Source organism: Anolis sagrei, chromosome 4 (genome assembly GCF_037176765.1).
Source record: "Anolis sagrei isolate rAnoSag1 chromosome 4, rAnoSag1.mat, whole genome shotgun sequence".
Taxonomy (NCBI): domain Eukaryota; kingdom Metazoa; phylum Chordata; class Lepidosauria; order Squamata; family Dactyloidae; genus Anolis; species Anolis sagrei.
Window position 1 is genome coordinate 216,676,195 of NC_090024.1, and position 15,439 is coordinate 216,691,633.

The 15,439-nt window shown below is 40.8% G+C and overlaps 1 protein-coding gene across 1 annotated transcript in view; it reads left to right on the plus strand.

Moving 5' to 3' along the window:
* MANBAL (mannosidase beta like) overlaps window positions 1–15,439 on the plus strand; it is a 101,765-nt gene that overhangs the window by 8,366 nt on the left and 77,960 nt on the right. Inside the window, exon 3 of the mRNA XM_060772218.2 lies at window positions 958–1,079. Within this exon, the coding sequence (XP_060628201.1) occupies window positions 958–1,065 (108 nt within the window). The 3' untranslated portion in view covers window positions 1,066–1,079. The remainder of the gene's footprint in view (window positions 1–957; window positions 1,080–15,439) is intronic.

Genomic DNA, 15,439 nt, shown 5'->3' on the forward strand with positions numbered 1-15,439 from the left:
ATACTGGTTAGCTCAGGCAAGGGCAAACGTTGGCCTTCTGGGTGTTTTGAACTTCAACTCCCACCATTCCTAATAGGTGGTAGGCTGTTAGGAATAGTGAGAGTTGGGAGTCCAAAACTCGTGGAGGACCAAAGTTTGCCCATGCCTGGGTTAGCACTTAATGCATTTTTGTTACAACATGTTAAATTGGAGATTTCAACAAGGTAGACCCATTTCATGTGTATTTTATGCACGTCAATACAAAATAGCACACATCACGGGTGTACCCACATAGTGCTAGTTAATCTTAATTCCCCTCAAATCCATTTGGATGAAATTGCCATTACAAACTTGTTTTGTTATTTAAATGAGAGCTTAAATTCAGCTATCTAAACTTAAGTTCAGCCTGTAGACCTTGACATGCTATAAGAATGTGGAAATCCGCCCACTGAAAATATTACGTTGATTAACCAGGATTGACCTGCAATCAGCATTTGGTTTTTTTGACACTTCTTTCATGGTCTTTGCTTCCTTCCATCTCAATCCAATTAACCATTCCCTCTCCATTCTTTCTTTTCATCTTGCTGGTGTCTAGCCCTTAGCCATCTCTTCTCCCTTTTTACATCAATCCCTATCCGTTCTCTCTTGTTTTCTGCCTAAACAGGAGCTGCAGTATATTCTAAAAAATATAAACATTTTATATATGGTGATCAGGCTGCAATCCTATATGTATTTCCTTGGAGTTAAGCCTTAGTGCTCAGTCATTTAAAGTAATGCTGCATAAAACCAGTCTGCATAATGATTTCTTTTGAATTTCCTTTTAAATAGTGTGCTTTAAACCCATGTAAAAATACACCCATCCCTGTAGTTTTATCATGTACTAATATATGACACCAGATACAACTATGGGTTTTTAAGTGTATGACCACTTACTCAAAATCACTGTTGATCTTATTTCTCTAAATAAACTCCTAATAGGATACTGAAAGCTTTGAGATGAAAAATTCAGAAGTGATAAAGAAACCCAAAGCTGCAACTGCTTCACTAAGCAAGAAGCCCAAGAAAGAAACGAAGAAGAAGAGATAAAGCAGCTTAATCCAAGACCAAGATATGGCAAGAAGCAAGCTTTCTTGAAGACAATTTTAAATACTTTCAATAGTATTATGTTCATTATTGTTATGGAACAAGTGGAGGTACCTCCTAAAATAGCTTGGGGATTATTGTAATATATGGGAGGTTTACTGAATTTTGTACTAAGGTTGCCTCTTTTTGTTGTTGAGATGTAAAGTCAAAGTGTCTTGAAAGGAAACTGGACCATAAGATTGCCTTCACCGTAGTCTTTTTCATGTTTTTTTTTTAAAGACAAAGAGATCAAACACTACAACTTTTTATTTTGTGTGACATTTGTATGCATAATATATGTTATTATAGTCAGTTGGTTGAGTTTCTTTAGCTTTATTTCTTAAATCATGTAATTATGCCCAAGTTTAGCTTTTCTTGAGTACTCTGACAGTTTTATCTGTCTCGCTTTGCACTTCATGCCTAATTACATAAGTTATTGCTCTCATCAGTGCTTCAAAACATACTTTTTTATAAAAAGATTCAGGTGGGCTGAATGCATGAGAATCATGATTCATATTCCATGAAAGATAAGCACTTCAATTTTGATGAAAACACAGTACGCCAACTTTAGAGCTTCCTCTGATATGTGAGATTTCATTTTGTTACATAGTTGTCATCACTGATTTTAATTCAGAACTCAGGTGCTGAATTATAATGGTGCTGGTCATTGAGAGACAAGGATGAGGTGGAGAAAAAGGAAATAACATTTTCAGAAGTGGGAAAGCTATATTGGGAGATACATTTTAAAGCTCTGCTCTGATGGACCCTCTTCATTCTACCCTTCAGGATTCATTTTCCTTCCGTGATTCTCCATTTGATATGGGCCAAAGCAAATTCAAATCCACCTTCATATTTGTTGAAGCCATTTTTGTTTTCTTACTAATGATCAGAATCCTCAATCTTATTACTAAAGTAATTCTTACAAGTAGTCTATCAAGTCAATGGGATCTGTCTTAAGTGTTTCCTTTATATTTGCCATTGAATTAGGCAACCCAACAAATGAGAGACCTCCATGAGCCCCAATTATCAACATCCCTGGTCAGTACTTGTAAACTCAGAGGTATGTTTTCTTTGAGTGGACCACTCCATGTGTAGAGTGGCCTTCCTTTTTCACAATGCTTTTCAATTTTTCTAGAACTATAACCTTTTTCAGTATGATATGCCAGCTCATTTTTACATCTTAGTTTAATCAATTTGACTTGCAGTGTGAGAAAATACTTGATGTTTAGTCAGAGCCATTTATCCTTTTGGGGGTCCACACTATCTGTAAAATTATCTTCCAATACCACATTTCAAATATGATGATTTGAACTTAGGTATTTTATGATATAGTTTTATCAAGTGTAGAATATAAGTGTTGACTTTGTTACTCAGCAGTTGATTCAGTGGATCTGTACTAGTTGATTTACCATAATTCATCGCATAGTAGTCACATTTTTAATAATAATAATAATAATAAACCTTTATTTATACCCCGCTACCATCTCCCACAGGACTCGGTGCGGCTTACAAGAGGCCGAGCCCAAATACATCAAATAAACACAACAACAACAAAACAATAAATAACTCATAACAAAGCAAAACAATAACAGTAATATCACGATGCATTTAAAACCTGTGGCAGGGCCAAATGTAATGATTAAAATTTTAAAATGCTGGGCATGTTCAAGAGAAATAGGATGGATATTTTAGGGATAGGTGGGCGTGCAGACAATTCTAAATCTCTTGTAAAGTGCATTTGGGACCTATTGCTAGGGATTCCTTATTCTGGGAAGGCACACTGGAACATCCACGTTTTCAAGCTCCTTCTAAAGACTGCCAACATTGGGGCATACCTGATGTCCTTTTGACAGAAAAAAGGGGTACAACTATTATGTGATGAAATACTGTAGGTCAAGGAATCCAGTTATGGTTTTCTATAAGCTTTGTGTTAGCCCTTTTGAATTGAGTGACAACCAACTTCTGTACTACAGGTGAAAATTCTGTGAACAATTGTGGGACTCACAAATCATAAGTATCTCCCTTTCAATCATCCCCCACCCAAATAAAAATGGAATTTCTGGCTGCCTCTGGAGCATTTGTTTGTGTGTGCGTAGGTAGAGACTGGGACAGTGAAGGGGACATTGTAGGCCACAGCAGGCCACAGAAGCCTCATCTTTGCTATAGAAAGCCAAATATGTTTTCTGCTGTGCGTCTTTGGTCTTGAATATTATCCCCCTGACCTCTAGCTTGCCATGTCTGTTGTGTTGTTTAAAGTTCATTATTGTGTATTTAGCCCTTCTCATCATTTCATGTAAAGAGTACTTGAATCAAATGAAGTTTTGTATTCCAGCCCATCTAAAATCAATCATCCACTTGTGTATAAAAAAAGTTTTCTATTACACATTATAGATGATTGTCACCTGTAATGGGTCAATAGCTTTCTGGTATGCTTAGTATTCCTGTCCAGCAGCTTTAGATGAATAACCCTCATTGTTGCTGTTCCTGGAGGCAGGTTTCACCATTCTGCTTTACGAAATGAGGTCATATCACGCTTTGCATCTCCAGAGCCATCACTTCTTTCGAGTCTTGGAAGAACTGCAACATATTTTTGGAAAATCTGCCTTTCTGGTAACAACGGGCTCTCTTGTAACCTAAAATAGCACAAAACTATTAGGAGAGCTTCGTTATTCTCTCTCTCTGAAATGACAGATTTCCTCAGTAACCTTTAATTTTGCTGTCCTTCAAACTTTTGGGGGCCCTGTAACAAATTCAGAAGACAGTTTTTCTCCAGAGTTGCACAAAGTATGAAAGGGGGTGGACTGGAGAATGAAGTGGCTTGTAGTTCCAATTTTGGGGAGGGGAAAATATGTTAAACAGTCTTGGGGCCACCACAATCTGTTTAAAAGATGAATTACCTTTCCAGAGATTTCCAAAAGAGGCAAGAAATCCAGTAAAAAAGTAATCCAGATGTTCTGGAAGATTAAAAGACTGCAAAAGCAACTTTGAAAGCCACATGTCACACCAAGGTCACACTATGCCCATCTGTGCTTCAGAAAATTAGCATAATATATTCAGAAAACCAGTCTGCACAAAGAACATTCCCATTGGTTAGCTCAACAGAGTCCTTTTTCTCTCTTTCTATGCACATGTTCATTGGCTGACTGGCCATATACATTGCTTTTAGCCACATAATTTTGGATTGCACCAGGGCAGTGGCATGAAGAAACACACAACCAATTTTACATTTTGCTAGTCTGTAAAATACAGAATCCAAAAGTTACTTAGAATGGTGTCCACATTTGTGAAAGAGTTCAAACCTCAGTAGACCGATTTATGCCAGTATCTTTGAAATCTGTGGTCCGTTGTTAATTTTGTTTCAACATTATTCAGAAATAATCGTATTTTGGGGAATTGTGCTTGTCAATCATTTTAAATAAAATTTTAAAGAACAGGGGACATGGTCTGACAGGCTTTTTGTTTAGCCCTTCTCTAAAAAGAGAGGCCACACTCTGCAAGTCATATCTGCCTAGATGTTAAATATCAGAACCTGCAAACTCTCCTAAACGAATTTCGTTAGGGCTGATAGAAGGTAGTCAAGGGAGAAAAAGAGGCATTTTACATGTCTTCAGGGGCAATCCCACCTGTATTATTCTCAGCTTCTCAGGCTCTGGCAAATATTATGTTTAATAGTAAAAAAAAAAAAACCTGATTCCATACATACACACCCATAGCTGTTGTCTACTGCTTTGTGGTCTATTTAACACTAAGCTATTCTCCAGCCTCTTGAAGATATTTTTGTGGATCATATAATTCATAGAGTTGGAAGAGACCACAAGGGCCATCCAGTCTCACTGTCTGCAATGCAAGAACACACAGTCAAAACATTCCCAACAGATGGCTCTCCCGTCTCTGTTTAAAAACCTCCAAGGAAAACTCAACCACACTTTAAGGCAGCATATTCCATTGTTAGACAGCTCTTATTGCCAGGTGTTCTTCCTAATGTTTAAGTTGGATGTACTTTTCTATATTTTGAATTCATTACTCCACAGCCTAGTCTTTGGAGTACCAGAAAAACTTGCTCAATCTTCAGTATAGCATTCTTTCAGATATCTAAATGTGGCTATCATGTAATCTCTCAAATCTTTCTCTACCATGCAAAACATATCCAGCTTCTTAAATCACTCCTCATAAGGCGTGATATTTAAACCTTTGGTCATTTCAGTTACATTCTTCTGGGCCTGGTCCAACTTGTCAGTATCCTTCTTGAATTGTCATGGCCAGAACTAGACACAGTGTTATTCCAGATGGAGTCTGACCAAAACATAATAAGAGTAGGACTATTGTCACTCCCTGTTGAATCCTTTCAGAATCATAAATCCTGGCCTGCAATTTCCATCGGAACAAGGGACATTGTAGTCCAAGGCATTCAGCAGATATTGGGTTGGGAAAGCTGATTGTTGGAAGCCTTTCAACATCATACTTGCTTTGTTAATAGCATATCTTTCCTGTATACCTTATTCCATCCTCCTACCTTTGCCAAGAACAGAAATAAATAAGAGCAAAACTAAATTAAATGTATTCCTCATGAGATGGTTCCCGTCCTAAGAGGAGGGAGCAATAATTGAAAATGCTTCTGGAGAGAACAGTTATGCTCTTATTTTATTTCCTGTTCATTTTTGGTGGGCCTACTTCAGAAATTCCCAGAGGACAATGCCCCAGATTTCTGCAATGAATCAGTTTCTGGATACTTCTCCCTTCTGGCAAAAAGCAACTAGGATAGCAATTCACAGAAGAATACATGCACAGAAACTGGAAGGGTTCTCCTTCAAAATACAGCCCTGCAATTCACCTTGCATGGCTATGACCCAGCTGCATTTGTTCTCCATTTTGAGTAAAAGTGATTAAGTTAACAATGTGGCTTTATGCAACTCTTGTCCTGGTGGCACAAAATCCCTTGAGGCATCGTAATAAGCAGCTCGTGACCAAAAATCTTGGTGGGCACAGTTCATTAAAAATCCATATTAATCTTATTCAAGCCTTGTTCACTTGGGTCCCACTGTGCTCACATTTTTTATCTGCCTCTGATGCACCCAAGCAGAGAGTTGTACGCAGAAAGAAATTAAGCCAAAGCCTTTGGGCAGGTTTGGAAACAGGCCCGCTTCTACCACCACCCCCAGTTTCCCCAGCATTGAAAATTGATGGTTTAAGGCTGTTTCTCAGCAAGTTGTTCTGTTTCTAATAAGGCATGATCCTAAGATTGAACATGTGCATGAAATAACTGGGGGGGGGGGGGGATCTACAATTCCCAGTTCCCCCAGCCAGCTTCTTTTGATGGGGGAGTTGTAGACCAAAATAAAGATCCTTTTTAAAGCACTGGAATATCCAACCAACACAAGCACATAGCTGTAATGTGTCTGGAGACCAGAACTAGGTGTCATTTCCTTTTTTAATGTTTGATTTATATCTTACATTATTTCCTGAAAGCTCTGAACAGCTTACACAAATATTTCCCATTATGCATTGGCAAACCAGAAGGATTTTTTACACAAAGACAGCCTGAAAACAACTCCATTAGTTGCCTTTAGCTCCAAGGGTTTAGAATATGGAAATGAAAGAGATTATATGGGGGAAGAGGCAAAATTCTCAAAACAGGCTAGCTCTTGGGGCCATTCAATAATACATTGCAAAATAGCATTGTATTTTTAAGGAGAGCTGCACCATGTGCTCACCTGTAAACAATGTTTTGTGAGGAACAAAGTGTTCTCTCCCTTTGAATGCAGACACTCAATGTTACTCTCAACCATTGTTTTCCAGTGCACATTTTCTCTTTTTTCTCCTTTTGTGAAAATTCTCAGCAATCTGGAATCCTCTCTTAATTACAAGAATAGACATTTCATCTAAGCGTTAAAAAGTACCTATTTACTGTTTGTAAAGGACGGTTTGACAGCGGAATAAACTGCCTCAGAAGGTGGTGTAGTGTGCTTCTTTGGAAATATTTAAGCAGAGGTTGGATGGCCAACTCTCAGGAAGATGTTGCCTATTCCTGCATGGTTGGAGTAGATTGCTCTTTTTCCAGCTCTATGATTCCACATTAGTTGACATTTCTGAATACAAGCAAAGTCAAACTGAAGTGTGTCCTAGATGGTGCTCCACAAAATAAGGATTGTGTCAAAGCAATATCGGTGCATCTGAAGTATGGGCACACCTCAAAAATACAGATGTTGCAATGAAGTGTTTTACAATACTTTATCCAACCCAACTTTACCCAAAGAATTTTGAAGAGCAGAGGTGAACAAGATGGAAATCATGCAGTCCTCCCATCGGCCATAGACAACATAACCAACGGTGAGGAACACTAGGCATTGAAGATCAACAAAATCTGGAGGCTCCCATGATACCCTTGTTGCAGAGATTGCTGGTAATTCATAAAGAATCTTAGAGACCATCATAGACCTAAAGTCCTAGTTCATTGTGCAAAGAGGGAAAGACTATTAAATCTGATATAATTTCAACCATGTTGATCATATGTTACATTCAGTTCAGCCTCCTGAAATCACATTCACAATTCTTTCCTTTGAATTGTGTTGGTTTCAACATTTTCAGCCAAACTGCTCACACTACAACTCACAACCTAAAAGCTCTTTTCAGTAAGTCACTACCACTGTTCCAGTAATCATGCCAGTGTTTCCATAACTGTAGAGCTTGTTCAGTCAACTGAGAGTGATGCAGTGAGCATTCTTCATAGCCACCCACACAATCCTTTATGTCCAGTTAGAGCCAGGACTAGGCCAAGGCATTGCAAGCAAGTAAAAAAGGCATCCTTCCATTCAGTCAGACCCAACATAAGGCACTCTATGCATGTATAACCTGACCAGAAATCAGCACACTTTTTCCTTTGACAAGTACCCTATCAACTGGCAAACATGTGCTCAAAGACTGTCTCTGAACAGAACCATTCAAATGGCCACTGGCCAACTTAAATAGCCTGCCTTTCTTATATATTGTCCTCTTGCCAAACCTGGCTGTCTGGGAAAGCAGGAACAGTAGAGAAATTGGCATGTGGAATATGCTCCTCCCCAAGTGATTCATTCCACCCGTAATGCATTGTGAATATGAGTGGACATAGAGTTCTAGGAAGGTGAGACAAGGACATGGCAGGAAAGAAGGAACCAAAAGAAGTGAATGGTTTGGAAAAGTCAACATCATTTCGTTGGTTAAATGGATTGATAAATCCATTTTGAAACTTATTTAAAATGTTATGATTATTAGGATAGCAGACTTTTCATGGAATTTCATGTATTTTATGTAGTTTGCAATGTTGGTTTTAATAAATTATTATAGGAAGCTGCTTAGTTATTTGCCACTGCTGCAATCATTATCACATGTTGTGTGTTAATAATGTAATTATTTGGCATTAAGTGCCTGTAGCATTTAAGAGAAGGCCCGATCTCTCTTCCATGTCAGCCATACCCGAGAAGGGAATGAGACTTAGAGAAGGATCTCCTCCTCTGTGAATTTCAGGCTATAGACAGTCTACTATGACCTACTCACCCAGTCCCCCAAGGTTCCTTCTATAAAAGATTAAGGGAGAAAAAAAAGGTCAACACACTTGTGCTTGCTGTCATTTCTCCAAGGATCTGTAATGGCCCTCACATCTCTATGACTCTCTATGATGCAGAGCATCTACCCCCCCCAAGTATTTGTAGTTCGCCAAGGGCCGGACAATGGATTCTGCTGCTTCCTGACCCAGCACACATAACTGGGTTCCTGTTTCCTCTCTGTGAATTCTCTGGCTTGTGCACTGGACCCTGGCCCCTGATCAGGGAAATGTAGTTCTCCGAAGGACATTGCTCCACTCTCCACTACTTGCAGATTCTTTGCGGACTTTTTCTGCCTTCTCTGATTGACTTGGTGCCCTAGCATCACGGACTTCCTCCATTAACTCCAAACCAAGCCGCTTGGGGAGAAGGAGCCCCCGCCTGTATGTGCGTGGCCTTGTTGAAAAGGATCATACCTCAGGAACTCTGCTGCTTATCTCTATCAATTGCTGTGGGTTTTCTAATAAAATTTGCTGGGACGGGATGGGGATCTTTCCTATGAAATCTATGAGTTATGAAAGCCTATAAAGAAAATATATATGAAATATATATAATATGTAATGAAATGAAACAAGATGTACCCTCACCCCCTTCCTTGCCTTTCCCCTCTTGAACTTTGCCCTACAAAAGAGTATGTGACCTGGGGATTACAGTTTAAGGAATCCAATTTCCTTGGAAGAAGCTCCATTCATATTGACATTGCATGGAAAATACTGGCAAATCTATGGCTTTGTTTTTCAGAGTTCAGACAAACAAAAGTCAGAGATTTTGTCAGCCAAAAGCCCGGAAAAACAGACTGATTGCATCAATTATGGTGTTTGTGCATGCTCCCTTGTGACAAAGGACCCCTTTGCCCGCAAGGTTGAAGATCCAGACACCACCCATAGCCACCCTTTTTGCCTATACACATCTTTTATCAGGACCCAGGAAATCCCTTGTTCTCCCCATCCGCCTCCCTGCCGTGAAGAGATAAAAGGTGTTCCATCAGCTGGCAGACGCCTCCCAGGCATTCCGCCCCTCTGCGCTGTCAAACTAGAGCCCGCCTCCTGGCCGCTGATTGGACAATCTCTGGAGGCGCTCCGAGGGCTCTGATTGGCCCTCTGGAGGCAACAGCGGCCGGCGATTGGAGGGAGGGTGGGACCAGCGGCCAAGCCTCCTCCCAGCTGTTCCGGAGCCGGCCAATCAGGACAGAAGGAACTGACAGGAGACGGGCGGGGGATTCAAACCAGGATTTCTTTGTTTTGCCTGTATAAATATGCCTGAAATTCACTGTACTGTATGCTTATAGAGGAAATATCCCTGTAATGCATCCTTTTCAGCTGAATCGCTAAATAAACGCCTCGGTCGCAGATTGCCTCTTCAGCCTCTGGCGAGATTGATTTTCAACGTTTTTGCGTTCTTTGAATTGGCATCCGCTGGCCGCTCGCCAAGGTCAGGACCCCATTCGAGGTCCTTTGGGTCTCCCCTCGCTGGGAGAACCCCCCCAAAAGAGCTCGATATCATCTATAGTCTCAGATTTCAGCATGGAAATTAATCTATGATTATGAGATAAGGAGACACCAAATTTCCATCCACTGGGACTGTTATCAACAATAATAATTAAGTCAGAGTGGATCTGAGCAATGTTATTGGCAAAATGTCCTGGAAATTCTTCACAGTGTGGGGTATCGAGTACAAACCTTGTACCTTTAGGACTGATGCCCCTTCTTTCACCTACACAGACTCAACAAAATATGCCATTCTCTAGATCTGTCAGCTGCTTCTGTTATGTGCTTGTGCTAGAAGTTACAACAGAGTCACATTAGAGGACCTAGCAAATTCCTAGAAGATACCTCTCTAGAAATTTGCTAGCTCCAGCGGGGTTATTATGTGGTAACATCTGGCAGGAGTTGTTCATCTCAATATGGTTCACTATTATCCATGGTTTCCTGTCTCTGTGGTAAGTTCCCATAGACCCACCAATAAAATATCTGTTCTCCCCCAACCACTCATCTTCAAATTGTTATATCAAAGATGACAAATTGTGAGATATGGGGATGGAATCATGTTGTACAACTAATTCCACCTACCCACCCAATCCTTAGATCTACTCTGTTGAAGCCTTACAAGCAAGCAAAAGAGAGAGAGCTCATCGTTCCCAGCCTCATCTAGCCCAGTCTCTATGATATAAGCATGTTCATCCAAAATCAATGCTTAGTTAGTTATGTTTTCCCATTCATCCACATAGCATGCATTCCACAGCAACATTTTCAACCAAGTGACTATTACCAATACTATTTGGGGAGGGTTACTGTGAGTTTTCCAGGCTGTGTGGCCATGTTCCAGAAGCATTCCCTCCTGACATTTCACCCACATCTATGTCAGGAGAAAATGCTTCTGGAACATGGCCATACAGCCTGGAGAACTCACAGCAATTCAGTGATTCTGGCCATGAGAGCCTTTGACAACACTATTCAGGCTGGCAGGCCTGGGAGACAGTTTGGGGACAACCAGCACTATTGTGCACTTCCACCATAATATAACTATCTCTCCACTTCCATATCTCCATCTTCCCTCAAAAACTCTAATAGCTGTTTGCTGATTCCCTTAATCTCCCCACTTATGTTAAAAACATATCCTTACTGAGTATTAAAGTCCTTACTTTACAAAACAGACAAAAACCATATACAATCAGGTATTAAAAGATGTTATTAAGCCTTTACCTAGCAAAGGGGCAAACCCTCAAAGTGGCACCCCCAACCAAGCAAGCCCCTTTTATGTTGTCCCCTTTGACAATAACTCTGTCTTTTACTTTTCTGCACCTGTAAATGTTTGCTTTTATACCCCAGACATGAACTCCAGCTGAATGAAATAGGTGATGGGACATGCTGGATTGAAGTCTTAGTCCTGCAAAGAGCAGAATGTCCCATTGGTAAAGTAGCAATTCAGAGTAGTTACAGAAGATAGCTTCTTTTTCTTCTCCCCATAGCTTCCTGATAGCCTTGCAGTCCTCCCTCTCTTCTCAAAGTGCTGTCTTCATAGATATCATAGAAGTCTTCTGGACACGCCTAGTGTAATACAAGTTCCAAGTCAATAAATCATGCAAATACAAATGGATTGATCACTTTCAGTCATATGAATTTCTGGTTTTCTTTACTAGTGATCGTCTCAGCAGAAGGGATTAGAAAATTCATAGAAGCAAAGCTAATCCTCAACTAACTGGAATAGATTGTATGAAAAGTGATTGTGCCTTTAAACTGCTGTTTATGCTGCTTCTACTATGCGGTTTAGCTTAACAAGATTCACCACAAGTCCTGGCATGTGTCAAACTTAAGACACAGGCTGGCAAAACCTTAATGCAGCTCTTGTTGAAACAAGTTGCCTTCTTGGAGATAGATACCTTTGCCTCATGGTACCACATATGAACTGATCAGAGCAAATGCCTCCTGGCTCCTGCCCTGAGAATTTGCCCTTGTGACCAAAAGCCTGAAATGCCTCACCTTGAGAAGCCTTAATCTGAAAAACATTGCAGGTGAGGCATCTCTTTTATTAGAGAAAATGTATAGCCCCGAGGAACAGGGGCAGCTTAAGGTCACAGGGCTTGGCTGGTCCACAACACATTTACTTTTGATTTATATAGCAGTACGTTCATCACTCAATAACACAGCCACTGCCAGGACTGAAACAAGCTCGTTGGTACGATTGAAACAGATTAACACTCATCTGTATTAGTTTTGGAAGGTTCAATTGAGATGGTTGAGCTGCATTGTGGATTTTACTAGGCATGTGTGCGGCAGTTATATATGACAAGCGTTTTCTGATGTTTTTAATCAATGTGGTTTCCATCGTAAGGCTTTTGCTTTATGTATTTGTATATTGATCTTTTATGAATGCCAAAAATGGTCCAAGGGGCACTTTTGCAAATGAAATGGGATATTAGTTTCTAAAGCAAATACTATTCTGCTCTGTTTACACATGTGGCATTTTTTTTTTACCACTGCAAGTGTTACTCTTACTCCCTGATTTTAGATCTTTGATTATCTCCTGTCATGACCAGAGTTTGGACATTTTACTTTTTGCACTAGAACTCCCAGAATCCCCCACTGGGGGAATTCTGGGATTTGTAATAGAAACTTTTCTAAGTTCTGCTTAAACTAAACCAGGACTAATAGTCCAATTAGGGAGAGATCTTCCTTTGACATCCAGGTTGCTGTTAAAAAGCCAGACAAGATTAAAGGAGACTTCTGTGCAGCGTTCTCATACATGAAAATGTGTGTCTTGCATTATTTTCTATTTTTGTTTTCTTCATAGAAGTGGTTTTCAAGGTTAAAAATAACTATGGTGTGGTCTTTAAATAAACAAAGATACGTTTTATAAGATAATGTTCAAAAGAACTCAAAACAATGTGATGTTAATGTTGAAAGGTTTTATTTAAAAGCCACTCAGATTATCACCTCATGGGAAAGCTTTTAAATCCCACTCCAGAAAACTATATAGCATATAAAGTCATCACAACTCCATTAAATTGACTATACTACATCATTATGACACACAGAAGAAAGTGAACATTTCCATTAGCTTGCAAAACCCACTCTTGGCAACTCTTTCACTGTGGTTGTTGCACAGTATGATTGATACGCATCCCAATGGAGTACATGTGGCCATGATGCCAAATAAGGGTTCTCCACCATTCATCTTCTGTGCTGGCCAGCACATCTGGTTAGCACACCAGCCTTACTTGGGCTTTGGCAATAGCTGCACCATTGATTGCATCTATTAAGAAAGATCAGGTTGGAAATCCTTTGGAGACGAATACATTCAAACTAAGGAAGGAACTGTTAGCTTGCAGATAATGGGGCCAACTGGATCTCAAGAAAAGTTGCTGTTCTATTGCCAATGGAATTGTAATGTAATTGCTTTTTGTTCATGGCTGGCTCTCACAATGTATTTTATTGGGCATACCATCTTGTATGCTCCTGTGTGGTTTTCCACATCTTTGTCTGGTGAAGGTTCGAGTATTGGAAGCTTCCATAGGGTATTTTATGCTTATGAGTTGGCCCAATAAAAATACCGTTGCTTGTATATTTTGTATTTTATTATATTTCGCTGCATGTCCAACACTGTTAATGAAATAGAGCAATTTAAGACGGCCATGAATAGTGAGATCCGGGCCACAGATACCAGAACGTGAAGCCTGGATGCCGAGTCTAATAAGTGGCAACCGGTACCGGCTATCAGCCATCCTTGTGAGTCTGTGCACCTGGCAAGTGAAGAAGCCTGATCCACCAAAATAAAGCTTGCCAAGTTGAAGAAGAAGCCACCGAGTTATTTTATTCAATCAGCTGAAAGTGATGCCAGCTTGTGCTAATCCACCAAAGTAAGATGAGACACATTGCAGTGAAAAGCAGACATCTTTATACAGCATACTTTGAAATTCCCTCTCTGCCCCAGTTGAGCCAGCTCCGCCATGATTGGCCAGGCCCTAATGATGTCATTGGGGGGGGGGGGAATAGGTTTCCATGTCTATGGGGTTTGTGCAGACGCGGATTCTGGGACTTGGGGTAAGGCATAGGCAAGGGAATTATGGATAGGAGGGTGGATAAACAAAAGGAAAAAAAATGAGGTTTGGCAGATAGCGAGGCTTCCAGAAGAACCGGGACACCTAGAGAGTTGGCAGTTGGATGGGGGATTCAGGGGTCCAAAGGGAGACATAGGGTAAAAATCCAGATCCTGGGGGAGGGCCGACCAGTTTTGGTATCCATGGTTAAGGCAAACACAGTTTCTGAGTTAGTAGGTGAAAGGTCTGGTGAATTGAGGACAGGACAATGGATGGAGAGCGGAGAAGTAAAGGAAAAGATGGTGCCTTGAGATTTTAGGATTTCTATGGGGCTGGGGTGAAAATGGCTGGAAGAAACATTAACAACCTCAGATATGCAGATGACACCACTCTGATGGCCGAAAGCGAGGAGGAGCTGAGGAGCCTTCTCATCAAGGTAAAAGAAGAAAACGCAAAAGCCGGGTTGCAGCTAAACATAAAAAAAAGATTATGGCAACAAGAATGATTGACAACTGGGAAAAGAGGGAGAAAATGTGGAGGCCGTGACAGACTTTGTATTTCTAGGCGCAAAGATTACTGCAGATGCAGACTGTGGCCAGGAAATCAGAAGACGCTTCCTTCTTGGGAGGAGAGCAATGTCCAGTCTCGATAAAATAGTAAAGAGTAGAGACATCAGACTGGCAACAAAGATCCGCCTAGTCAAAGCCATGGTATTCCCTGTAGTAACCTACGGATGTGAGAGCTGGACCTTAGGGAAGGCTGAGCGAAGGAAGATAGATGCTTTTGGACTGTGGTATTGGAGGAAAGTTCTGAGAGTGCCTTGGACTGCGAGAAGATCCAACCAGTCCATCCTCCAGGAAATAAAGCCCGACTGCTCATTGGAGGGAAGGATACTAGAGACAAAGTTGAAGTACTTTGGCCACATCATGAGGAGACAGCAAAGCCCAGAGAAGACAATTATGCTGGGGAAAGTGGAAGGCAAAAGGAAGAGGGGCCGACCAAGGGCAAGATGGATGGATGGCATCCTTGAAGTGACTGGACTGACCTTGAAGGAGCTGGGGGTGGTGACGGCTGACAGGGAGCTCTGGCGTGGGCTGGTCCATGAGGTCATGAAGAGTCGTAGATGACTGAACGAATGAACAACATGGGGCTGGAGGGTGGCAGTGGAGTTCGGGACGACTAGTGAGGAGCTGCCCTATGGATAGGGTGGTGAGTAGGTCCT